This window comes from Camarhynchus parvulus, unplaced genomic scaffold (assembly GCF_901933205.1).
Source record: "Camarhynchus parvulus unplaced genomic scaffold, STF_HiC, whole genome shotgun sequence".
Classification (NCBI taxonomy): domain Eukaryota; kingdom Metazoa; phylum Chordata; class Aves; order Passeriformes; family Thraupidae; genus Camarhynchus; species Camarhynchus parvulus.
The window spans coordinates 63,081-90,306 of NW_022148688.1; the positions used below are offsets into that span (position 1 = coordinate 63,081).

A 27,226-nucleotide genomic window follows, 5' to 3' on the forward strand; every position below is an offset into this window, starting at 1 on the left:
GGGGGACAGGGGGACATTTGGGGACATTGGGGACACTGGGGACATCTGGGACACTTGGGGGAGTTGGGGACATTTGGGGGTTTGGGGACATTGGGGACAGCACAGGGACATTGGGGACATTTGGGACATTTGGGAGTTTGGGGGGTTTGGGGACACTTGGGGACATTTGGGGACATTGGGGACATTGGGGACATTTGGGGGGATTTGGGACATTGGGGACATTGGGGACACCTGGGGACATTTGTGGACAATGGGGATGTTGGGGACATTTGGGGGTTTGGGGACATTTGGGGACACCTGGGGACATTTGAGACATTTGGGGTTTTGGGGGATTTTGGGGATATTTGCGACATTCGGGACATTGGGGGGATTGGGGAAATCTGGGACATTTGGGGACATTGAAGGGATTGGGGAGATTTGGGACATTGGGGACACCTGGGGACATTTGAGACATTTGAGGATTTTGGGGATATTTGCGACATTGGGGACACTGGGGACATTTGGGGACATTTGGGACATTTGGGGACGTTGGGAACATTTGCGACATTGGGGACATTGAGGGGTTGAAAGGATGAGGACATTGCAGGGGTTGGGGACATCATTGGGGACACTTGGGGACATTGGGAGGGTTTGGGGACATTGGGGACAGTGAGGGGACATTGGGGATATTTGGGGATGTTGGGGACATTTGCGACATTGGGGACATTGGGGGTTTGGGGACATTTGGGGACATTGATGACATTGGGGGGGTTGGGGACATTAGAGGGATTGGGGACATTGGGGGTTTGGGGACATTGGGGACATTTAGGGACATCGGGGGGTTTGGGGGGTTTGGGGACATTTGGGGGTTTGGGGACATTGGGGAGGTGTTGGGGACATTTGGGGACATTGGGGGGATTGGGGACATTGGGGACATTTGGGGACGTTGGGGACATTTGCGACATTGGGGACATTGGGGGGGTTGGGGACATTGGGGACAGTGAAGGGACATTGGGGACATTTGAGACAGTTGGGGATGTTGGGGACATCGAGGAATTGGAGGGATGGGGACACTGGGGACATTGGGGACACTTGGGGGTTGGGGGCATTGGGGAGGTGTTGGGGACAACGGGGACATTGGGAGGACACTGGGGACATTGGGGGCTTTGGGGACATTGGGGACATTGGGGACAATGAGGATATTCGGGACACTTGGGGGTTGGGGACATTTGGGGACATTGGGAGACATTTGGGGACACTTCAGGGACATTGAGGGGGTTGGGGACATTGGGGAAATTTGGAGACATCGGGGTTTGGGGACATTGGTGACATTGGTGGGGTTGGGGACCCTGGGGACATTGGGGACAATGGGAGTAACAGGGAATTGGGGGATTAGGGACAATGGGGACATTTGGGAGGGGTTGGGGACACTTGGGGACATTGGGGGGATTGGGGACACTGGGGGCGTTTGGGGAGTTTGGGGACATTGGGGACATTTGGTGACATTTGGGGGTCTGGGGACATCGGGGACATTTGGGGACATTGGGGGTTGGGGACATTGGGGACACTGAGGAAATTTGGGGACATTTGGGGAGGTGTTTGGGACATTGGGGACATTGGGGACAGTGGGGACATTGGGGGACAGTGGGGTTGGGGGATTGAGGGGACACTGGGGGACATTGAGGGGACATTGAGGGGACATTGGGGACATCGGGGACACCCCTGGGGGCGCGCCGGCTTTGGGGGACGCGCGCGGGGGGGGGGCGGGGCTGTCGCTGTCCCCGCCCCCCGTGCCCATCGTCCCCCTCCCCAGCCCCGCCCCCTCCCGAAGAGCCGAGCGGAGCCGAACGGAGCCGACCCGAGCCCGAGCGGAGCCGAACGGAGCCGAACCCGAGGGCGGGCAGAGCCGAGCGGAGCCGAACCCGAGCCCGAGCGGAGCCGAACGGAGCCGAACCCGAGCCCGAGCGGAGCCGAACGGAGCCGAACCCGAGGGCGGGCAGAGCCGAGCGGAGCCGAACCCGAGCCCGAGCGGAGCCGAACGGAGCCGAACGGAGCCGAACCCGAGGGCGGGCAGAGCCGAACGGAGCCGAACCCGAGCCCGAGCGGAGCCGAACGGAGCCGAACGGAGCCGAACCCGAGGCCGGACACCTCCGAGCGCGGCCGAACCGGGGCCGGGCGCATCCGAACCGTTCCGAACGCATCCGAACGCCGCCGAAGCGGTGCCGAACACCACCGAAGCCGAGCCGAACCCTCCCGAACCCTCCCGAAGCCGAGCCGAGCGGAGCCGAGCGCGGGCGGGGGCGCGGGGCCCCGGCGGCCGCTGGAGCGATGCTGAGGCCCGGCCCGGTGAGTGGGGACCCCCCCAGTACGGACCAGTGACCCCCATCCCCCCCTCCCAGTACGGACCAGTGACCCCCATCCCCCCCTCCCAGTCACCCCCATCCCCCCCTCCCAGTCCGGACCAGTAACCGCCATCCCCCCCTCCCAGTACGGACCCGGCCCCTCCGCATCCCTCCCAGTACGGACCGGTCCCTCCCAGTATGGACCAGTACGGACCAGTGACCCCCATCCCCCTCCCAGTACGGACCAGTCCTTCCCAGTACAGACCCGGTTCGATTTTTTTTTTTTTTTTGGGGGGGGGGGTTCGTTTTGGGATGCTCGATTTGGGGGTCGATTTGGGGTCCCCAATTTTGTGGTTCCGATTTTGGGGTCCCAATTTGGCGGGGTCAGTTTGGGGGGGGTCGTTTTTGTGGGGTCGTTTTGGGGTCCTAAATTTGGGGTCCCCATTTTAGGGGATCGTTTTTGTGGGGTCGTTTTGGGGTCCCAATTTTGGGGGGGTCGTTTTAGGGCTGTGAATTTTTGGGGGGTCGTTTTGGGGTTCCAATTTGTGTGGGGGGTCTTTTTTGTGGGGTCCCTTTGGGGTCCCCATTTTGGGGTCCCCAATTTTGTGGTTCCGATTTTGGGGTCCCCATTTGGTGGGGTCAGTTTGGGGGGGTGTCGTTTTTGTGGGGTCGTTTTGGGGTCCCAATTTTGGGGGGTTCTTTTGGGGCTGTGAATTTTTGGGGGGTCGTTTTGGGATCCTCATTTTGGGGTCCCCATTTTGAGGGGTCTTTTTTTGTGGGGTCGTTTTGGGGTCCCAATTTTGGGGTCCCCATTTTGGTGGCTCTTTTTTGTAGGGTCAATTTAGGGGGCGTCCTTTTGGGGTCCCCATTTTAGGGGTTCATTTTGTAGGGTCAATTTGGGGGTGTTCGTTTTTGTGGGGTCGTTTTGGGGTCTCCATTTCGGGGGTTCATTTTGTGGGGTCAGTTTGGGGGGGGTCGTTTTTGTGGGGTCGTTTTGGGATCCTCATTTTGGGGTCCCAATTTTGGGGGGTCTTTTTTTGTGGGGTCGTTTTGGGGTCCCAATTTTGGGGGGGTCGTTCTAGGGCTGTGAATTTTTGGGGGGTCGTTTTGGGGTCCCCATTTTGGTGGCTCTTTTTTGTAGGGTCAATTTGGGGGGGGTCGTTTTGGGGTCCTCATTTTAGGGGGTCTTTTTGGTAGGGGCAATTTGGGGGGGGGTCGTTTTCGTGGGGTCGTTTTGGGGTCCCAATTTTAGGGGGGTTCTTTTGGGGCTGTGAATTTTTGGGGGGTCGTTTTGGGGTTCCAATTTGGGGGGTCATTTTCGTGGGGTCGTTTTGGGGTCCCAATTTTGGGGTCCCAATTTTGGAGGGGTCGTTTTAGGGCTGTGAATTTTTGGGGCGTCGTTTTGGGGTTCCAATTTGGGGGGGGTCTTTTTGTGGGGTCGTTTTGGGGTCCCAATTTTGGGGTCCTCATTTTGGGTGTCATTTTAGGGGGCGTCGTTTTGGGGTCCCCATTTTAGGGGGTCTTTTTTGTAGGGTCAGTTTGGGGGTGTTCGTTTTTGTGGGGTCGTTTTGGGGTCCCAATTTTGGGTGTCATTTTGGGGGTCGTTTTGGGGCTGTGACTTTTTAGTGGGGTCATTTTGGGGTCCCTATTTTATGGGTCAGTTTGGGGGGTCGTTTTTGTGGGGTCGTTTCGGGGTCCTAATTTTGGGGTCCCCATTTTTGGGGGATCGTTTTGGGGTCCCCATTTGGGAGGGTCTTTTTTTGTGGGGTCGTTTTGGGGCAGTGAATTTTTGGGGGGTCGTTTTGGGGTCCTAATTTTGGGGGGTTCTTTTGGGGCTGTGAATTTTGTGGGGTCGTTTTGGGGTCCCCATTTAGGGGGCTCGTTTTTCTGGGGTCACTTTGGGGTCCCAGTTTTGGGGTCCCCATTTTGGAGGGGTCGTTTTGGGGCTGTGAATTTTTGGGGGGTCGTTTTGGGGTCCCCATTTTAGGGGGTCTTTTTTGTAGGGTCAATTTGGGGGTGTTCGTTTTTGTGGGGTCGTTTTGGGGTCCCAATTTTGGGGGTCCCCATTTTGGAGGGGTCGTTTTGGGGTCCCAATTTTGGGGGGTTCATTTTGTAGGGTCAATTTGGGGGGGGTCTTTTTTTGTGGGGTCGTTTTGGGGTCCCAATTTTGGGGTCCCGATTTTGGAGGGGTCGTTTTGGGGCTGTGAATTTTGGGGGGTCATTTTGGGGTCCCCATTTGGGGGGTCGTTTTTCTGGGGTCGTTTTGGGGTCCCCATTTTGAGGGGTCAGTTTGGGGGGGTCGTTTTTGTGGGGTCATTTTGGGGCTGTGAATTTTCGGGGGTCGTTTTGGGGTCCCAATTTTGGGGTCCCCATTTTAGGGGGTCATTTTTGTGGGATCATTTTGGGGTCCCAATTTTGGAGGGGTTCTTTTGGGACTGTGAATTTTGGGGGGTCATTTTGGGGCTGTGAATTTTTAGGGGGGTCGTTCTGGGGTCCCAATTTTGGGGTCCCCATTTTGGGGGGTTCTTTTGGGGCTGTGAAGTTTTCGGGGGGTCGTTTTGGGGTCCCCATTTTGGGTGTCATTTTGGGGGGCGTCGTTTTGGGGTCCCCATTTGGGAGGGTCTTTTTTTGTGGGGTCGTTTTGGGGTCCCAATTTTGGGGGGGTCGTTTTGAGGCTGTGAATTTTTGGGGGGTCGTTTTGGGGTCCCAATTTTGGGGGGGTTCTTTTGGGGCTGTGAATTTTTGGGGGGTCGTTTTGGGGTCCCAATTTTGGGGTCCCCATTTTGGGTGTCGTTTTGGGGTCCCCATTTGGGGGGTTCATTTTGTAGGGTCAATTTTGGGGGGGGTCGTTTTAAGGGGTCTTTTTGGGGTCCCCATTTTGGGGGGGTCTTTTTGGGGTCCCAATTTTTGGGGTCCTGATTTTGGGGGTCCCCATTTTGGGGGGATCGTTTTGTGGGGGGTCCTTTTAGGGAGGTCTTTTTTGTGGGGTCGTTTTTTTGGGGTCGTTTTGGGGGTCCTGATTTTGGGGTTCCAATTTTGGGGTCCCCATTTTGGGGGGTCGTTTTGTGGGGTTGTTTTGGGAGGTCGTTTTTGGGGGTCCTGATTTTGGGGTTCCGATTTTGGGGTCCCCATTTTAGGGGGTCTTATTTTGTGGCGTGGGTTTGGGGTTCCGATTTTGGGGTCCTGATTTTGGGGGTGTCATTTTGGGGTCCCAATTTTGGGGGGATCTTTTTGGGGTCCCCATTTTTGGCGGGGTTATTTTGGGGTCCTCAATTTTGGGGTCCCCATTTGGGGCGGGGGGCGTGGCCTGACCCCAATCCCCTCCCCCAAACCCCAATAGGGAGCCCCGGGAGAGCCCAAAGCCATGGGGGGGTGCACAGGTGTGTACAGGTGAGTGCACAGGTGTGCAGAGGTGAGTGTGCACAGGTGTGTGCACAGGTGTGTGCATAGGTGAGTGCACAGGTGAGTGTGTACAGGTGTGTGCATAGGTGAGTGTGTGTGTACAGGTGTGTACAGGGTGCACAGGGGTGCACAGGTGAGTGTGCACAGGTGTGTGCACAGGTGTGTGCACAGCTTAGTGCGCACAGGTGTGTACAGGTGAGTGTGCACAGGTGTGTGCACAGGTGAGTGTGTGTGCACAGGTGTGCGCAGGTGAGTGTGTGTGAACAGGTGTGCACAGGTGTGTGCATAGGTGAGTGCACAGGTGAGTGTGTGTGCACAGGTGTGCGCAGGTGAGTGTGTGTGCACAGGTGTGTGAACAGGTGTGTACAGGTGTGCACAGGTGAGTGTGCACAGGTGAGTGTGTGTGCACAGGTGTGCGCAGGTGAGTGTGTACAGGTGCGTGTGCACAGGTGAGTGTCTGTGTACAGGTGAGTGTGCACAGGTGTGCGCAGATGAGTGTGCGCAGGTGAGTGTGTACAGGTGAGTGTGCACAGGTGGGTACAGGTGCGCACAGGTGAGTGTGCACAGGTGTGTGCACAGGTGTGTGTACAGATGAGTGTGCACAGGTGAGTGTGCACAGGTGTGTACAGGTGAGTGAACAGGTGAGTGCACAGGTGAGTGTGTGCAAAGGTGAGTGTGCACAGGTGAGTGTGTGCACAGGTGAGTGTGCACAGGTGTGTACAGGTGAGTGTGTGTGTACAGGTGTGTGTGCACAGGTGAGTGTGTGCACAGGTGAGTGTGCACAGGTGTGTACAGGGTGCACAGGCGTGCACAGGTGTGTGTGCACAGGTGTGTATGAGCATGCATGCCCAGACGTGCACAGGTGAGTGTGCACAGGTGTGCATGTGTGCACAGGTGAGTGTGTGTGTACAGGTGAGTGTGCTCAGGTGTGCACAGGTGAGTATTTGTGCCCAGGTGTGTGTTCAGATGTGTGTGCATGCACAGGTGAGTGTGTGAGACACAGGTGCTTGTGTCTCTGTGTGCACAGGTGTGTGCAGGTGTGTGAGTGCACAGGTGTGTTCATGTGTGCGCACATGTGTGTGTGTGCACAGGTGTTTACGGGTGTGCACAGGTGTTTACGGGTGTGCACAGGTGTGCTCACAGGTCTGTGCACAGGTGTGCGCATGTGCGCACAGGTGCACGCAGGTGTGTGTGTGCACAGGTGTGTGGAACAGGTGCGTCTGTGTGTGTGTACACAGGTGTGCACAGGTGTGTCACTGTGTGTGCCCAGGTGTGCGCAGCTGTGTCTGTGTTTGTGTGTGTGTGCCCAGGTGTGTTTGGGTGTGCACAGGTGTGCCCAGGTGTGTCACTGTGTGTGTGCCCAGGTGTGTGTGTGTGTGCCCAGGTGTGTCACTGTGTGTGCCCAGGTGTGCCCAGGTGTGCCCAGGTGTGTCACTGTGTGTGCCCAGGTGTGCCCAGGTGTGTTTGTGTGTGCCCAGCTGTGCCCAGGTGTGTTTGTGTGTACACAGGTGTGTCACTGTGTGTGCCCAGCTGTGCGTGTGCCCAGGTGTGTTACTGTGTGTGCCCAGGTGTGTGTGTGTGCCCAGGTGTGCCCAGGTGTGTTTGTGTGCCCAGGTGTGCCCAGGTGTGTTTGTGTGTACACAGGTGTGTCACTGTGTGTGCCCAGGTGTGTTTGTGTGTGCCCAGGTGTGTCACTGTGTGTGCCCAGCTGTGCCCAGGTGTGCACAGGTGTGTCACTGTGTGTGTGCCCAGGTGTGTCACTGTGTGTGCCCAGGTGTGTCTATCTGTGTGCCCAGCTGTGCCCAGGTGTGTCACTGTGTGTGCCCAGGTGTGTGTGTGCCCAGGTGTGCCCAGGTGTGTGTGTGCCCAGGTGTGCCCAGGTGTGTTTGTGTGTACACAGGTGTGCCCAGGTGTGTCACTGTGTGTGTGCCCAGGTGTGTCACTGTGTGTGCCCAGCTGTGCCCAGCTGTGCCCAGGTGTGTCACTGTGTGTGCCCAGGTGTGCCCAGGTGTGCCCAGGTGTGTCACTGTGTGCGTGCCCCGGTGTGTGTGTGTTTGTGTGCGTGTGCCCAGGTGTGTTTGTGTGTGCCCAGCTGTGCCCAGGTGTGTGCCCAGGTGTGCCCAGGTGTGTCACTGTGTGTGCCCAGGTGTGCCCAGCTTTGGCCCCGCCCCCTTTTCACCCTCACTCCGGGTCCATTTTGGGGTTCCCAGGTTGGGATTTTGGGGTTCCCAGGTGAATTTTGGGGTCCTCGTGTGGATTTTGGATTTCTGCGATTTTGGGGTCTCCAGGTGGAATTTTGAGGTTCTTTTCATGGATTTTTGGGGTCTGCAGGTTGGGATTTTGGGTTCCCCCTGTGAATTTTGGGGGTCTCCAGGTGGATTTTGGGGTCTCCAGGTTGGGATTTTGGGGTTCCCCAGGTAGATTTGGGGTTGTCCATGTGGATTTTGGGTTCTCCAGGTGGATTTTTGGGGTCCCTGATGTGGAATTTGGGGTCCCCGAGTGGCTTTTGGGATCTCCAGGTGGATTTGGAGCTCCTTGTGTGGATTTTGGGGTCTCCAGGTGAATTTTGGGGTCCCCGCTTTGTATTTTGAGTTTCCCAGGTGGATTTTGGGGGTCCCCAGGTTGGGATTTTGGGTTCCCCCTGTGAATTTTGGGGTTCCCCAGGTGGATTTTTGGGTTCCCCGATGTGTTTTTGGGGTCTCCAGGTGGATTTTTGGGTTCTCCCTACAAGTTTTGGGAACTCCAGGTGGATTTTTTTGGCTCCTGGTGTGGTTTTGGGGTTCCCCAGGTGGATTTTTTGGGGTCTCCAGGTGGATTTTGGGGTCTCCAGGTTGGGATTTTGGGGTTCCCCAGGTAGATTTGGGGTTGTCCATGTGGATTTTGGGGTCTCCAGGTGGATTTTTGGGGTCCCCGTGTGGATTTGGGGTTTCTCTCTCTGAGATTTTGGGGTCTCCAGGTGGAATTCTGAGGTTCTTTCTGTGGATTTTGGGTTCTCCAGCTGGATTTGGGGTTGTCCAGGTGGATTTTTGGGGTCCCTGATGTGGATTTTGGGTTCTCCAGGTGGATTTTTGGGGTCCCTGATGTGGATTTTGGGGTCCCCGAGTGGCTTTTGGGCTCTCCAGGTGGATTTGGAGCTCCTTGTGTGGATTTTGGGGTCTCCAGGTGAATTTTGGGGTCCCCACTTTGTATTTTGAGTTTCCCAGGTGGATTTTGGGGGTCCCCAGGTTGGGATTTTGGGTTCCCCCTGTGAATTTTGGGGTTCCCCAGGTGGATTTTTGGGTTCCCCGATGTGTTTTTGGGGTCTCCAGGTGGATTTTTGGGTTCTCCCTACAAGTTTTGGGAACTCCAGGTGGATTTTTTTGGCTCCTGGTGTGGTTTTGGGGTTCCCCAGGTGGATTTTTTGGGGTCTCCAGGTGGATTTTGGGGTCTACAGGTTGGGATTTTGGGGTTCCCCAGGTAGATTTGGGGTTGTCCATGTGGATTTTGGGGTCTCCAGGTGGATTTTTGGGGTCCCCGTGTGGATTTGGGGTTTCTCTCTCTGAGATTTTGGGGTCTCCAGGTGGAATTCTGAGGTTCCCCCTGTGGATTTTGGGTTCTCCAGGTGGATTTGGGGTTGTCCAGGTGGATTTTTGGGGTCCCTGATGTGGATTTAGGGTCTCTGAGTGGATTTTGGGGATCCCCAGGTGGCTTTTGGGATCTCCAGGTGGATTTGGGGTTGTCCAGGTGGATTTTTTGGGGTTCTTTGTGTGGATTTTGGGGTCCCCGTGCGGATTTTGGTGTCCCTCTCAGCGTTTTTGGGGTCTCCAGGTGGATTTTTTGGGGTCTCCAGGTGGATGTTTGGGGTCCTCATGTGGATTTTTGGTTTCTCTCTGAGATTCGGGGGTCCCAGGGGATTTTTTGGGGGGTGTCAGAGGGTTGGTGGTTTTTTTGTTGTTTTTGGGGGTTTTTTTGGGGGGGAATTTTGGGGTCTCCTGGGAGAATTTGGGGGCCCTAGAAGTTTTTTGGGGTTTTTTTTGGGGGGGGGTCCTGAGGGTCTCGGAGCCATTCCGGGGGGGGTTCCGCAGGATTTTGGGGGGGTCCAGAGACATTTTGGGGGTTTTGGGGGGGTCCCAGGGATTTTTTTGTGGGGGGGCTCTGCAGGATCTGGGGGGGTCCCGGGGGTCTCGGAGCCGTTTTGGGGGGTTCTGGGGGGATTTTGGGGGGTCCAGAACTGTTTTGGGGGGTCCGAGGGATTTTGGGGGGGTCTGGGGGTTTTTGGGGGTGTCCGGGGGGTCTCGGAGCCGTTTTGGGGGGTCTGGAGGATTTTGGGGGTTTTGGGGGGGTCCCGGGGGTCTCGGAGCCGTTTTGGGGGGTTCTGGGGGATTTTGGGGGGTTTGGGGGGGTCCCGGGGTCTCGGAGCCGTTTTGGGGGGGTCCTGGGGATTTTCGGGGGTCCAGAACTGTTTTGGGGGGTCTGGAGGATTTTGGGGGGGTCTGGGGGATTTTTGGGGGGTCCTGGGGGGGTCTCGGATCCGTTCTGGGGGATTTTGGGGGCTCCGGAAGATCCGGGGGGTCCTGGGGTCTCGGTGCCGTTCTGGGGGGTCCTGGGGATTTTGGGGGGGTCCCTTTGGTACCGGGGGTCCTGGGGGTTCTGGACCGTTCCGGGGGGGTCCCAGGGGGTCCCGGAGCCGTTTTGGGGGGTCCTGGAGGATTTTGGGGGTCTGGGGGTCGCGGGGGTCCCGGAGCCATCCCGGGGGGGCCCAGAAGATCCGGGGGGGTCCCGGGGGGTCTCGGATCCGTTCTGGGGGATTTTGGGGGGGTCCGGAACCGTTCTGGGGGGTCCGGGGGGTGTCCGGGGGTCTCGGAACCGTTCTGGGGGGGTCCGGAAGATCCGGGGGGGTCCCTGCGGTACCGGGGGGGTCCCGGGGGTCTCGGATCCGTTCTGGGGGATTTTGGGGGTCCGGAGCCGTTCCGGGGGGTCCGGGGGGTGTCCGGGGGTCTCGGAGCCGTTCTGGGGGGGTCCGGAAGGTGCTGGGGGTCCCTGCGGTACCGGGGGGGTCTCGGTGCCGTTCTGGGGGTTCCGAGGATCCGGGGGTCCCGGGGGGTCTCGGATCCATCTGGGGGTCTCGGGGTCTCTGGAGCCGTCCCGGGGGGGTCCCGGATCGGTACCGGGGGTCCGGGGGCCCGGGGGTCTCGGATCCATCCTGGAGGATTTGGGGGGGTTCGGATCCGTTCCGGGGGGTCCGGAAGGTGCTGGGGGGTCCCTGCGGTCCCGGGGGGTCCCGGATCGGTACCGGGGGTCCTGGGGGTCCCGCCTCTCTCGTCGCTGCCGCGCGCGCGGGGGGGGGGTGGGGGAGGGGGGGGGGAGGGGGCGGAGCTCCAGCTCCGTTTTTATTGGGGAGGGGGAGGGGCTCGCGGGGGATGGGGGAGGGGCAGGAAGGGGAAAGGGGGAGGGGCAGGAAGGAGCGGGGGGTGGGGGGGGGGGGGGAGGAGGAGGAGGAGGGGGGGGGGGAGGGGGAGGGGAGGCCGAAGGCTCCGAGCGAGGCCCCCGAGGGGGGGTGCGGGGTAAGGCCGGGGGTGGGGGAGGGGACGGGGGGGGAATTTGGGGGGAATTCGGGGGATTTTGGGGGTTGGGGGGGGGCGGGGGGGGAGCTGCGCGTGCAAGGACGGAGCGCGGGGATGGTGGGGCGGTGGGGGAGGGGCGGCGTTTGCACGCGCGCGCGAGCGGCGAGGGTGGGGGAGGGGGAGGGGTTCGGGGGGGTTTGCACACCTGGGGGGGGCTGGGGGGGCTGGGGGGGGCGGGGTTTGCACGCGCGCGTGTGAGCAGGGACGGTTTGCACACTCGTGTGAGCGGGGAGGGGTTGCACACCTGTGTGAGCACACGTGGGGGCTGTGACAGGTGGGGTTTGCACACCTGTGCGAGCAGGGACGGTTTGCACACTCGTGTGAGCAGGGATGAGTTGCACACCTGTGTGAGCACACGTGGGGGCTGTGACAGGCGGGGTTTGCACACCTGTGCGAGCAGGGACGGTTTGCACACTCGTGTGAGCGGGGATGAGTTGCACACCTGTGTGAGCACACGTGGGGTCTGTGACAGGTGGGGTTTGCACGCGCGCGTGTGAGCAGGGACGGTTTGCACACTCGTGTGAGCAGGGATGAGTTGCACACCTGTGTGAGCACACGTGGGGTCTGTGACAGCTGGGGTTTGCACACCTGTGCGAGCAGGGACAGGGTTGCACACCTGTGCCTGTGCAAGGGGTCAGTGACAAGCGGGGTTTGCACACCTGGGGCATGGCAGGTGGGGTTTGCACACCTGTGCACACGTGGGTTTGTGACAGGTGTGATTTGCACACCTGTGTGAGCAGGGAGGGATTGCACACATGTGTGCGTGCACTTGGGGGCTGTGGCAGGTGTGATTTGCACACGCGTGTGAGCAGGGAGGGGTTTGCACACCTGTGTCTGTGCAAGGGGTCAGTGACAAGTGGGGTTTGCACACCTGGGCATGGAAGGTGGGGTTTGCACACTCGTGTGAGGAGGGGCGGTTTGCACACCTGTGTGAGCAGGGAGGAATTGCACACCTGTGTGCATGCATGTGGGGGCTGTGACGGGTGGGGTTTGCACGCGCATGTGAGCAGGGAGGGGTTGCACACCTGTGCACACGTGGGTCTGTGACAGGTGGGGTTTGCACGCGCATGTGAGCAGCTGGGGTTTGCACACCTGTGCGAGCAGGGAGGGGGTTGCACACCTGTGTCTGTGCAAGGGGTCAGTGATAAGTGGGGTTTGCACACCTGGGCATGACAGGTGAGGTTTGCACACACGTGTGAGCAGGGAGGGGTTGCACACCTGTGCGTGCGCACGTGGGGTCTGTGACAGGTGTGGTTTGCACACCTGGGTGAGCAGGGACGGTTTGCACACCTGCACGTTTGTGCGCGGGGCTGTGCCACAGGTGGGGTTTGCACACCTGTGTGAGTGCGGACAGGTTGCACACCCGTGCACACGTGGGATTTGTGGCAGGTGTGATTTGCACACCTGTGTGAGCAGGGACGGTTTGCACACCTGTGCGCATGAGTTTGTGGCAGGTGTGATTTGCGCGCACGTGTGAGCAGGGATGAGTTGCACACCTGTGTGCTTGCGCACGTGGGGTCTGTGACAGGTGGGGTTTGCACGCGCGTGTGAGCAGGGACGGTTTGCACACCTGTGCGTGTGCAGAGCGTTGATGATAAGCGGGGTTTGCACACCTGAGTGTGACAGGTGAGGTGTGCACACCTGTGTGAGCAGGGATGAGTTGCACACCTGTGTGAGCGCACGTGGGATATGTGACAGGTGTGATTTGCACACTCGTGTGAGCAGGGACGGTTTGCACACCTGTGTGAGCAGGGAGGGGTTGCACACCTGTGCGTGTGCAGAGGGTTGATGATAAGCGGGGTTTGCACACCTGTGTGCGGTGGGCGGGGTTTGCACACCTGTGCTCGCACACCTGTGTGGGCGGGGCTGAGACCCTCAAACCCCCAGCCCCTTGGAGACCCCAAATTCCCCCTGACCCCCCCCTGACCCCCCCAAAACCCCCTAAACCCCCAATAACTCCCAAATCTCCCACTCAGGACCCCCAAACCCCCCCAGAATCCCCCTCAAACCCCCCAGACCCCCCCAAATCTCCCACTCAGGACCCCCGTAACATCCCCAAGACCCCCAAATCTCCCACTCGAGATCCTCTAGAAGACCCCAGATCCCCCAAATCTCCCACTCGGGACCCCAAAACTCCCCAAAAACTCCCTGAAACCCCCCAGACCCCCCCAAATCTCCCACTCAGGACCCCAAAATCCCCCCAGACCACCCCATAACCCTCGAATCTCCCACTTAGAACCACCCAGACCCCCCAAATCTCCCCCTTGGGACCCCCCAAAAACCCCCAAATCTCCCACTCAGGACCCCCGTAACATCCCCAAGATCCCCAAATCTCCCACTTGAGATCCTCTAGGAGACCCCAGACCCCCAAAGCTCCCACTTAGGACCCCCCAAACTCCCCCAGAACCCCCAAAATCTCCCACTCAGGACCCCCAGACCCCCAGACCCCCAAATCTCCCACTTGGGACCCCCAAATCCCCCCAGAATCCCCCTCAAACCCCCCAGACCCCCCCAAATCTCCCACTCAGGACCCCCGTAACATCCCCAAGACCCCCAAACCTCCCACTCGAGATCCTCTAGGAGACCCCAGACCCCCCAAATCTCCCACTTAGGACCCCAAAACTCCCCAAAAACTCCCTGAAACCCCCCAGACCCCCCAAATCTCCCACTCAGGACCCCAAAATCCCCCCAGACCCCCAAATCTCCCACTTGGGACCCCCAGACCCCCAAATCCCCCACTCAGGACCCCCCAAACTCCCCCGTAACCCCGTTTTCTCCCCCCCAGCAGCTCCCGGGCCGCTGAAGCCGGCGATGCCCCAGGCCCATGGCTGCCCCTAGGATGGCCTGGGCCCCCCAAAAACCCCCAAATCCCCCCAAAACCCCCCAAATCCCCCCAAAACCCCCAAATCCCCCCCCAAAACCCCCAAATCCCCCCCAAAACCCCCCCAAAACCCCCCAAAACCCCCCAAATCTCCCACTTAGGACCCCCGTAAGATCCCCAAGACCCCCAAATCTCCCACTTGAGATCCTCTAGAAGACCCCAGACCCCCCAAATCTCCCACTTCGGACCCCCAAATCCCCCCCAGACCACCCCCTAACCCCCAAATCTCCCCCTTAGAACCCCCCAGACCCACAAAATCTCCCACTTAGGACTCCCCAAAAATCCCCAAATCTCCCACTCAGGATCCCCCAAACCCCCCAGACCACCCCCCTAACCCCCAAATCTCCCCCTTAGGACCCCAAATCCCCCCCAAAAACCCCCAAATCTCCCACTTGGGACCCCCAAACCCCCCCAAACTCCCCCCTAACCCCGTTTTCTCCCCCCCAGCAGCTCCCGGGCCGCTGAAGCCGGGCGATGCCCCAGGCCCATGGCTGCCCCTAGGATGGCCTGGGCCCCCCAAAACCCCCAAATCCCCCCAAAACCCCCAAAACCCCCCAAAACCCCCCAAATCCCCCCAAAACCCCCCAAATCTCCCACTCAGGACCCCAAAATCCCCCCAGACCCCCAAATCTCCCACTTGGGACCCCCCAAACCCCCCCAGACCACCCCGTAACCCTCGAATCTCCCACTTAGAACCACCCAGACCCCCAAATCTCCCCCTTGGGACCCCCAAAAACCCCCAAATCTCCCACTCAGGACCCCCGTAACATCCCCAAGATCCCCAAATCTCCCACTTGAGATCCTCTAGGAGACCCCAGACCCACAAAGCTCCCACTTAGGACCCCCCAAACTCCCCCCAGACCCCCAAAATCTCCCACTCAGGACCCCCAGACCCCCAGACCCCCAAATCTCCCACTTGGGACCCCCAAATCCCCCAGAATCCCCCTCAAACCCCCCAAAAACCCCCAAATCTCCCACTCAGGACCCCCGTAAGATCCCCAAGACCCCCAAATCTCCCACTTGAGATCCTCTAGAAGACCCCAGACCCCCCAAATCTCCCACTTCGGACCCCCAAATCCCCCCCAGACCACCCCCTAACCCCCAAATCTCCCCCTTAGAACCCCCCAGACCCACAAAATCTCCCACTTGGGACCCCCAAATCTCCCCAATAACCCCCAAATCTCCCACTTAGGACCATCCAAACCCCCCCAGACCACCCCGTAACCCTCAAATCTCCCACTTAGAACCACTCAGAGCCCCCCAAATCTCCCACTTAGGACTCCCCAAAAATCCCCAAATCTCCCACTCAGGATCCCCCAAACCCCCCCAGACCACCCCCTAACCCCCAAATCTCCCCCTTAGGACCCCAAAATCCCCCCAAAAACCCCCAAATCTCCCACTTGGGACCCCCAAACTCCCCCGTAACCCCCTTTTTCTCCCCCCAGCAGCTCCCGGGCCGCTGAAGCCGGCGATGCCCCAGGCCCATGGCTGCCCCTAGGATGGCCTGGGCCCCCCAAAACCCCCCAAATCCCCCCCAAAAACCCCCAAATCTCCCACTCAGGACCCCCCAAACTCCCCCGTAACCCCTTTTTCTCCCCCCCAGCAGCTCCCGGGCCGCTGAAGCCGGCGATGCCCCAGGCCCATGGCTGCCCCTAGGATGGCCCTCAGGGCTCCTCGGCCCCGGCGCCCCCCGGCGCTGCCCCCCAAAGCCCCCCTGGTGCTGGGGGTGCTGGGGGTGCTGCTGGGGGCGGGCCCGGTGCCCGGGGCGGGGGGCAGCGCCTCGGGCACCCCCTGCCCGGCCGCCTGCACCTGCAGCAACCAGGCCAGCCGGGTGATCTGCACCAGGAGGGAGCTGCTGGAGGTGCCGCAGAGCATCTCGGTGAACACGCGCTACCTGAACCTGCAGGAGAACCACATCCAGGTGCGGAAAGGGTTAACTCCCGAAAAAAATTTCGGAATATTTTTTAATATTTTAATTTTTGAAATGTTTTCGGAACGAATTCCCTGGGACGTACTGGGGAGGAAAGGGTTAATGTCTAAAAAATAGTTTGAATATTTGGGGTGTTCTTGGGACGTGGCAGGGAAAGGGTTAATGTCTAAAATGATTTGTAATATTTTTTAGCAATTTTAATGTTCTTTATTATTTTTACTATTTTTAATATTTTACATAGTTTACATATTTTAAATATGCTAAATATTCTAAATATTCTTAATGTTTAAATATTTTTACAGTTTTTGCTTTTGAAGCATTCTCGATATTTTTAATATTTTTGTATTTTTGCTATTTTGAAAATTTTAAAATATTTTCAATATTTTCGTATTTAATATTCTTAATATTTTAATATTTTTAATATCTTTGTATTTCTGTATTTTAAAAATTTTTCACATTTCTAATATTTTGATTTTTTAAAAATATTTTGGTATTTTAAACATTTTCAACATTCTAATGTTTTTCTTTTACTATTTTGACACGAAGGAAGGAAAGACAGGGAGGAAAGGGTTAATTTTAAAAAAGATTTGTCATATTTTTTCGTATTTTTATAGTCCTAATATTTTAATAATTTTTATTTTTAAAATTGTGTTTTTAATATTTTAAATATTTCAATATTGTAATATTTTAAAAATTCCTAATATCTCAATAATTTTATTTTCAACATATTTTTGTATCATTGATATTTTATTGTTTTTAACATTTTTCTTATTTCTTAATGTCTTCATTTTAAAATCTCCCAATTTTAAAATTTTTCAATCTCTAAAATTTTTGTATTTTGAATATTTTAAATGTTAAATACTTTTTTAAGTGTTTCTATTTAAATTTTTTTAATTCATTAAAGTTGCTATTAGAATTTTTTAATTGAAATATTGAAATAATTTCAATGCGCGAGCTGCCGGAGGTGCGGAACCACATCCAGGTGCAGAAAGGGTTAATTCTGGAAAAAGATTCGGAATTTTTTTTAATATTTTTATTGTTCTTGGGATGCAGCGGGGAAAAGGGTTAATTTCAGAAAATATTTGTAATTTTTTAATATTTTTAGAAAAAATTCCCTGGGACACACTGTGGGGGAAAGGGTTAATTTCAGAAAATATTTTGAATATTTTTTCATACTTTATGAATATTTTTCGAGAAAATTCACCAGGAGACGGAGAGGAAAGGGTTAATTTAAAACTATTTTTTTTTAAAATATATTTTTTCATATTTTTAATAGTCCTAATATTTTAATATTTTTAATTTTCAAAATGGTATTTTTGATATTTTAATATTTTTAACGTTCCTAATAGTCTAATATTCTACATTTTTAAAATACTTTTGTATTTTTTATTTTTTAATATTTTCAATATTTTTGATATTCAAATGTGTTCATTTTAAAATTCCCTCATTTCAAATTTTTTTTTATTATATTTAAATTTTTTTAATGGTTTGATTTTTTTTTTTTTGTATCTTGAATATTTCAAATGTTTAAGAAATACTTTTTATTTCAGTGTTTTTATTGAAAGTTTCGTAATTAATATAAAAATATTTCAATGCGCGAGCGGCCGGAGGTGCCGCAGCTCTACCTGAACCTGCAGGAGAACCACATCCAGGTGCGGAAAGGGTTAATTCCTGAAAAAAATTCGGAATATTTTTTACTATTTTTGCATATTTTTATTGAAAGTTGACCAGGCCGCGGCGGGGAAAGGGTTAATTTCAGAGAATATTTTTAATATTCGGAATATTTGTAATGCTTTTAGGGAAAGATCACAGGGAGACGGGGAGGAAAGGGTTAATTTTAATAAAGATTTGTCATATTTTTTCGTATTTTTAAAGTCCTAATATTTTAATATTTTTTACTTTTAAAATTGTACTTTTGGTATTTTAAATATTTCAATATTGTGATATTTTTAACATTTCTAACATCTCAATAGTTTTATTTTTAAAATATTTTTGTGTTTTTGATATTTTAATATTTTTAACGTTTTTCTTATTTCTTAATGTCTTCATTTTAAAATCTCCTAATTTAAAAGTTTTTAAATCTCTAAAATTTTTGTATTTTAAATATTTTAAATGTTAAATACTTTTTTAAGTGTTTCTATTTAATGTTTTTAATTCATTAAATTTATTGTTAGAATTTTTAATTGAAATATTTCAATAATTTCAATGCGCGAGCTGCCGGAGGTGCCGCAGCTCTACCTGAACCTGCAGGAGAATCACATCCGGGTGGGACACGGCGGGGAAAGGGTTAATTTCAGAAAATATTTGGAATTTTTGAATATTTTGAATATTTTTAGAGAAAGTTCGCTGGGACACACCGGGGGGGAAAAGGGTTAATTCTATAAGATAATTGTAATTTAAGAAATAATTTAATATTTTAAATTTTTTTTTGTATTTTTAGTATTGTAATATTTTTGTACGTTTCAAACTTATCTTTAATTTTTTGTCTTAAAATATTTTTGTTATTTTAATAGTTTAATATTTCTGTGTTTTCGTATGTTCGTATTTTAGCATTCTAATATTAGTGAAATTTAGTATTTTGCTGTTTTTAATATTTTAATTTTTTGTATTTTAGTGGTTTAATTTTCTTTGTACTTTTGTATTTTTAGTATTTGTATACTTTGCTATTTATTTTACTATTTGTGTAATTTATTATTTTAGTACTTTAATATTTTAATATTTGTGTGATTTATTATTTTAGCATTTTTACTGCTTTTACTATTTTCAACATTTTTGTATTTTTGTGTTTCAATATTTATTTTAATATTTTAACATTTGCGTGACGTCGTATTTTAGTATTTTAATTTTCTTGTATTTTTGTGTATTTCGTAATTTAATATTTTAGTACTTTTGTACTTTAGCATTTTAATATTTTAGTATTTTAATATTTCTATAATTCAGTATTTTTAAATTCAAGTCCAAATTAAAGCATTAAAGTCTGCGATAAAGTCAGTGCCGAAGTATTAATTACAGTATGTGCTAAGGCATTAAAATCCGCGCTAAAATATTAAAGTCCATCCTAAAATCCAGGCTGAGTATTAAAGTCCATGTTAAAGTATTGAAGTCCGTGCTAAAGTATTAAAATCCGTGCTAAAGTATTAATTCATGCCTGGCCTAAAGAATTAAAACCTGTGCTAAAGTCTGTCCTAAAGTATTAAATCCATGCTAAAGTATTAAATTCCATGCGGAAGTATCAAAGGCTGTGCTAAAGTCCATGCTAAGGTATTAAAGTCTGTGCTAAAGTATTAAAGTCCTCACTAAGATATTAAAATTTGTGCTAAAGTATTAAAGTCCCTGCTAAGATATTAAGTTTGTGCTAAACTGTGCTAAAATATGAAATCCGCGCTAAAGTATTAAAGTCTGTGCTAAACTCTGTGCTAAAATATTCAAGTTTGTGCTAAAGTATTAAATCCATGCTAAAACATTAAATTCTGTGCTGCAGTATCAAAGTCCATGCCGAGGTATTAAAGTCCGTGCTAAAGTATTAAAGTCCTCACTGAGATATTAAAATTTGTGCTAAAGTATTAAAGACCACACTAAGATATTAAAGTCCACACTAAGATATTAAAATTTGTGCTAAAATATTAAATCTGTGCTAAAGTATTAAAGTCTGTGCTAAACTCCGTGCTAAAATATTAAAGTTTGTGCTAAAGTATTAAATCTGTGCTAAAACATTAAAGTCTGTGCTAAAGTCTGTGCTAAGGTATTAAAGTCTGTGCCAAACTCTGTGCTAAAATATTAACGTCCATGCTAAAGTATCCATGCTAAAGTATCCATGCTAAAGTCCGTGCTAAGATATTAAAGTCTGCCCTAAAGTATCAGAGTCCATACTAAAGTACCAAAGTCTGTGCTAAAGTCCGTGCTAAGGTATTAAAATCCGTGCTAAAGTATTAAAAGTCTGTGCTAAAGTATTGATTCATGCCTGGCCTAAAGAATTAAAACCTGTGCTAAAGTCTGTCCTAAAGTATTAAATCCATGCTAAAGTATTAAATTCCATGCTGAAGTATCAAAGGCTGTGCTAAAGTCCTCACTAAGATATTAAAATTTTTGCTAAAGTATTAAAGACCATGCTAAGATATTAAAGTCCATGCTAAAGTATTAAAGTCCTCACTAAGATATTAAAATTTGTGCTAAAGTATTAAAGACCATGCTAAGATATTAGGTTTGTGCTAAACTGTGCTAAAATATTAAATCCGTGCTAAAGTATTAAATCTGTGCTAAAGTATTAAAGTCTGTGCTAAAGTATTAATTCATGCCTGGCCTAAAGTATTAAAACCTGTGCCAAAGTATTACATTTCCTGCTAAAGTATTAAATCTGTGCTAAACTCTGCACTAAAGCATTAAAGTCGGCGCTAAAAGTATATGAGAGTCCATGCTAAGGTATTAAATCTCTGCTGAAGTATTAAAGCCTGTGCTAAAGTCCGTTCTAAAGTGTTAAAGTCCGTGCTAAATGCTCTGGTGAAGTATTAAGGTCTATGCTAAAGTATTAAAGTTCCTGCTAAAGTATTAAAATCCACGCTAAGACATTAAAGTCTGCCCCAAACTCTGTGCTAAAATATTAAAGTCTGTGCTAAAGTGTTCAAGTCTGTGCTAAAGTATTAAATTCTGTGCTAAAGTATGAGTCCGTGCTAAAGTATTAAAGTCTGCGCTGAAGTATTAATGTCCATGCTAAAGTATTAACGTCCACATTGAAGTATTAAACACTGTGCTAAACTATTAAATCTGTGCTGAAGTATTAAAATCCGTGCTGAACTATGTACCAAAATATTAAAGTCTGTGCTAAAGTATTAAAGTCTGTCCTAAAATCAGTGTGAAGTATTAGAGTCCGTGCTAAAGTATTAGAGTCTGTGCTAAACTGTGTACTAAAATACTAAAGTCCATGCTAAAGTATTAAATCCGTGCTAAAGTATTAAATCTGTGCTGAAGTATTGAAGTCTGTGCTTAAGTCCATGTGAAAGTTTTAAAGTCCCTGCCAAAGTGTTTGAGTCCATGCTGAAGTGTTCAAGTCCGTCCTAAAGTCCGTGCTAAAGTATTAAAGTCCGTGCTAAACTCTGGGCTAAAATATTAAAGTCCATGCTAAAGTATTAAAGCCTGTGCTAAAGTATTAAACTCTGTACTAAAATATTAAAGCCCATGCTAAAGCATTAAATCTGAAGTATTAAAGGTCGTGCTAAAGCCCGTGTTAAAGTATTAAAGTCTGCACTGAAGTATTAATGTCCATGCTAAAGTATTAACGTCCACGTTAAACTATTAAATCTGTGCTGAAGTATTAAAATCCATGCTAAACTATGTACCAAAATATTAAAGTCTGTGCTAAAGTATTAAAGTCTGTCCTAAAATCCGGGTAAAGTATTAGAGTCCGTGCTAAAGTATTAAAGTCCATGCTAAACTCTGTACTAAAATACTAAAGTCGGTGCTAAAGTATTAAATCCGTGCTAAAGTATTAAATCTGTGCTGAAGTATTGAAGTCTGTGCTTAAGTCCGTGTGAAAGTTTTAAAGTCCCTGCTAAAGTGTTTGAGTCTGTGCTGAAGTGTTCAAGTCCATCCTAAAGTCCGTGCTAAACTCTGGGGTAAAATATTAAAGTCCAGGCTAAAGTATTAAATCCGTGCTAAAGTATTAAAATCCGTGCCAAAATATTAAAGTCTGTGCTAGGATATTAAAGTCCGCGCTAAACTCTGGGCTAAAATATTAAAGTAATAAAGAATCAAAATCTGTGCTAAAGTATTCAAGTCTGTGCCAAAATATTAAAGTTCCTGCTAAAGTATAAAAGCCTGCTCTAAACTCTGAGCTAAAATATTAAAATCAAATATTAAATATGATACTTCCGTGCTGGAGTATCAAAGTCTGTGCTGAAGTCTGTGCTTAGGTGTTAAAGTCTGTCCTAAAGTGTTAAATCCATGCTAAAGTCTGTCCTAAAATATTAAAGTCCATGCTAAAGTATTAAGTCCATGCTAAAATATTAAAGTCTGTGCTAAAGTATTAAATCTGTGCTAAAGTATTAAAGTCTGTGCTAAAGTATTAATTCATGCCTGGCCTAAAGCATTAAAGCCGGTGCTAAAATCTGTGCTAAGGTATTAAATTTCCTGCTAAAGCATTAAATCTGTGCTAAACTCTGTGCTAAAGCATTAAAGTCCGCGCTGAAGTATTAAGGTCTGTGCTAAAGTATTAAAGTCCATGCTAAAGTATTAAAGTCCACGCGAAAGTATCAAAATCTGTGCTAAAGCCCGTGCTAAAATATTAAAGTCTGTGCTAAACTCTGTGCTAAAATATTAAACTATTAAATAATCAAAGTCCGTGCCGAAGTATTAGATTCCATGCTAGAGCATTAAATCTGCACCAAAGCATTAAATTCCATGCTAGAGCATCAAATCCATGCTGAAGTATTAAAGTGTGTGCAGAAGTGCCAAAGTCCACGCTGAGGTATTAAAGTACGTGCTGAAGTATTAAAGTCCATGCTAGAGTATCCAAATCTGTGCTAAAGCCCATGCTAAAATATTAAAGTCCGTGCTAAACTCTGTGTTAAAATATTAAAGTATTAAAGAATCAAAGTCCATGCTGACGTATTAAAGTCCATGCTAGAGTATTAAAGTCCGTGCTAGGGTATTAAAGTCTGTGCTAAACTCTGTGTTAAAATATTAAAGTAATAAACAATCAAAGTCCATGCTGACGTATTAACGTCCATGCTAGAGTATTAAATCTGTGCCGAAGCATTAAATTCCATGCTAGAGTATCAAAGTTCCTGCTAAAGTGTTAAAGTCTGTGCTGGAGTATTAAAATGTGTGGTAAAGTCCACATGAATAAATGATTTATCATTAATTTTTATTACTAATATTGTGGAAACTTCTCCGCAACAAAAAACACTTCTCCTTAATTATGATTAATTATAATTGCCAAACCAGCCAACCTTTGGTTCTCCTTAATTATAATTACAAAACCAACCAAATTTTGGGGTTCTCCTTAATTATAATTACAAAATGAGCCAATCTTTGGTGGTTCTACTTAATTACAATTACCAAAGCAACCAATCTTTAGTGCCAACCAACCTTTGGTGCTTCTCATTAATTATAATTCTGAAACAAGCCAATCTTTGGTTGTCCTTAATTATAATTAGCAAACCAATCAATCTTCATTGCTTCTCCCTAATTACAATTACCAAACCAACCTACTTTTGGTTCTTCTCCTTAATTAAAATTACGAAACCAACCAATCATTGGTGCCATCCAACCTTCGCTGGTTCTCTTTAATTAAAATTACAAAACTGACCAATCTTTGGTTCTTCTTAATTATAATTACCAAACCAACCAATCTTTGGTGTTTCTCCTTAATTAAAATTACCAAACCAATCAACTTTTGGTTCTCCATAAATAAAATTACCAAACCAACTAATCTTTGGTGTTTCTCCTTAATTAAAATTACCAAACCTACCAATCTTTGGTACTCCTTAATTATAATTATGAAATGAGCCAGTCTTTGGTTCTCCTTAATTATAATTGCCAAACCAACCACTCTTGGCTGCCTCTCCTTAATTATAATTACCAAACCAATCAATCTTCATTGCTTCTCCCTAATTACAATTACCAAACCAACCAATCCTTGCTGCTTCTCCTTAATTAAAATTACGAAACCAACCAATCTTTGGCGGTTCCCTTTTATTACAATTACCGAACCAACCAACCTTTGATTATTGTTCTTAATTAAAATTACCAAACCAACCAAACTTTGGTGGTTCTTCTTAATTAAAATTACGAAACGAGCCAATCCTCACTGCTTCTCCCTAATTCCAATTACCAACCCAACCAAATTTTGGTTCTCCTTAATTAAAATTACGAAACGAGCCAATCCTCACTGCTTCTCCCTAATTCCAATTACCAACCCAACCAAATTTTGGTTCTCCTTAATTAAAATTACAAAACGAGCCAATCCTCAGTTCTTCTCCCTAATCCCAATTACCAAACCAACCAAATTTTGGTTCTCCTTAATTAAAATTACGAAACGAGCCAATCCTCGCTGCTTTTTCCTAATCCCAATTACCAAACCAACCAACCTTTGGTTCTCCTTAATTAAAATTTCAAAATGAGCCAATCCTCGCTGCTTCTCCCTAATCCCAATTACCAACCCAACCAAATTTTGGTTCTCCTTAATTAAAATTACAAAACGAGCCAATCCTTGCTGCTTCTCCCTTATTACAATTACCAACCCAACCAACCCTTTTTTCTCCTCAATTAAAATTACGAAACGAGCCAATCCTCGCTGCTTCTCCCTAATCCCAATTACCAACCCAACCAACCTTTGGTTCTCCTTAATTAAAATTACGAAACGAGCCAATCCTCGCTGCTTCTCCCTAATCCCAATTACCAAACCAACCAAATTTTGGTTCTCCTTAATTAAAATTACAAAATGAGCCAATCCTCGCTGCTTCTCCCTAATTACAATTACCAACCCAACCAACCTTTTTTTCTCCTTAATTAAAATTACGAAACGAGCCAATCCTCGGTTCTTCTCCCTAATTCCAATTACCAACCCAACCAACCTTTGGTTCTCCTTAATTAAAATTACGAAACGAGCCAATCCTCACTGCTTCTCCCCAATCCCAATTACCAACCCAACTAATTCCCTGCCCCCCGCAGGTGATCCGCACCGACACCTTCAAGCACCTTCGCCACCTGGAGATCCTCCAGCTCAGCCGCAACCTGGTGCGCAAGGTGGAGGTGGGCGCCTTCAACGGGCTGCCCAACCTCAACACGCTGGAGCTCTTCGACAACCGCCTGACCACGGTGCCCACGCAGGCCTTCGAGTACCTGTCCAAGCTCCGCGAGCTCTGGCTGAGGAACAACCCCATCGAGAGCATCCCCAGCTACGCCTTCAACCGCGTGCCCTCGCTGCGCCGCCTCGACCTGGGCGAGCTCAAGCGCCTCGAGTACATCTCCGAGGCCGCCTTCGAGGGCTTGGTCAACCTGCGCTACCTCAACCTGGGCATGTGTTGTCTTGTTTGTCAAGGGTTCCGTTATCGTTGTAGTTTGCAAGGATTCCGCGTCGCCAGGGCTTCTCCCAGTTTGGCAAACGCCAACAGCTGTGATTGATGTGTTTTGCCAACGGTTTAGTGCTCAAATCTGGTTTCCCCGAATCCACGGGGTTATAGGGTCAAATCCGATTTCCCCGAATCCACGGGGCAATAGAGTTTACTCCCGAATCCACGGATCATCCCGAATCCATGGGGCAATAGAGTTTAGTCCCAAATCCACGGATCATCCCGAATCCATGGGGCAATATAGTTTAGTCCCAAATCCACGGATCATCCCAAACCCATGGGGCAATAGAGTTTAGTCCCGAATCCACGGGGCAATAGAATTCAGTCCCGAATCCTTTTTCTCCCAGATCACGTTGGGATCACCATTGGTTATCTCATCTATCAAGAGTTCTATGATCATTACAGCGCAAGGTTTATCTCCAGGGGATAAGATTGCGTTCTACACCACCTTCATTTTCCCATCCCGTTTCCTTCTACAGGCATGTGCAACCTCAAGGAGATCCCCAACCTGACGGCGCTGGTGAGGCTGGAGGAGCTGGAGCTGTCGGGGAATCGCCTGGGCCGGGTGAGGCCGGGCTCCTTCCAAGGCCTGGGCAGCCTGAGGAAGCTGTGGCTGATGCACGCGCGGGTGGCGGCGGTGGAGCGCAACGCCTTCGACGACCTGAAGGCCCTGGAGGAGCTGAACCTGGCCCACAACGACCTGGCCTCGCTGCCCCACGACCTCTTCGCGCCGCTGCACCGGCTGGAGCGCGTGCACCTGCACCACAACCCCTGGCGCTGCGACTGCGACGTGCTGTGGCTCAGCTGGTGGCTGCGCGAGACCGTGCCCAGCAACACCAGCTGCTGCGCCCGCTGCCACGCGCCGCCGGCGCTGCGCGGCCGCTACCTGGGCGAGCTGGAGCCCGGCCACTTCACCTGCTACGCGCCGGTCATCGTGGAGCCGCCGGCCGACCTCAACGTCACCGAGGGCATGGCGGCCGAGCTCAAGTGCCGCACGGGCACGGCCATGACCTCGGTCAACTGGCTGACGCCCAACGGGACGCTGATGACGCACGGCTCGTACCGCGTGCGGATCTCGGTGCTGCACGACGGGACGCTCAACTTCACCAACGTCACCGTGCAGGACACCGGCCAGTACACCTGCATGGTCACCAACGCCGCCGGCAACACCACGGCCACCGCCACGCTCAACGCCGTCGCCGACGCCGCGGCGCGCCGCCCGCGGCCGCGCCCGGCCACCGGTTACACCTTACTTCACCACGGTCACCGTGGAGACCACCGAGGGCGCCGGGCGGCGCGACGCAAGCCCCTCAAACCCCCGCTGGCGCCCACGGGGCGTCGGTTGGGAACCGGCCGGGCGCCTCCACGGCCGCCCCCGCCACGCGCGCCACCGGCAAACCCTTCACCGTGCCCATCACGGCGGCGGCGGCCGCGCGGGCGGCCGGCGGGGGTCTCCAAGATTTGGACGACGTCTTGAAGACCACCAAGATCATCATCGGTTGCTTGCGTTGCCATCACCTTCATGGCCGCCGTCATGCTGGTGGCCTTCTACAAGCTCCGCAAGCAGCACCAGCGCCACAAGCACCGCGGGCGGCCCGCGCCGTGGAGATCGTCAACGTCGAGGACGAAGCTGGCGGAGGTCCCGCCGGCGGCGGCGGGCGGGCGGCGGCCCGGCGGCGGCGCGGACGGGTGGGGACAACCGGCTGGCGTTGCCGGCGTTGGAGAGGGAGCACCTGGACAGGTATGCGGCGTTGGCCGCCCACTACGGGGGCCCGGCGGCAGCGTTGGGCTGCGGGAAGACGCCGCTGCTCAACTCGGTGCACGAGCCGCTGCTCTTCAAGAGCCCCTCCAAGGAGAACGTGCAGGAGACGCAGATCTGAGATTTTGGGGAGGAGGGGGTGGGGGGGGCGGGTGGAATGAATCCCCACCCCCCTCCACGACCAACCCTTGACCCAACCGCCCCCCCCAACCCCCCCGACAAAATCCAGCCGGGAAAAAAAAAAAAAAATTAATTTTGGGGG

The 27,226-nt window shown here is 50.7% G+C and overlaps 2 protein-coding genes across 2 annotated transcripts in view; both read left to right on the forward strand.

Moving 5' to 3' along the window:
* LOC115917045 (synaptotagmin-3-like) overlaps nt 1–2,447 on the forward strand; it is a 40,397-nt gene extending 37,950 nt beyond the window's left edge. Inside the window, exon 14 of the mRNA XM_030970781.1 lies at nt 1,793–2,447. Coding sequence (XP_030826641.1) covers nt 1,793–2,447 — 655 coding nt within the window. The remainder of the gene's footprint in view (nt 1–1,792) is intronic.
* LOC115917047 (leucine-rich repeat-containing protein 4B-like) lies at nt 2,059–27,226 on the forward strand. The gene is given in 9 exon segments (XM_030970784.1): nt 2,059–2,325; nt 15,811–16,128; nt 24,805–25,150; nt 25,685–26,454; nt 26,456–26,487; nt 26,489–26,711; nt 26,713–26,794; nt 26,797–26,874; nt 26,877–27,226. Coding segments are annotated over 8 exon segments (2,019 nt in total). The 5' UTR covers nt 2,059–2,325; nt 15,811–15,849; the 3' UTR covers nt 27,086–27,226.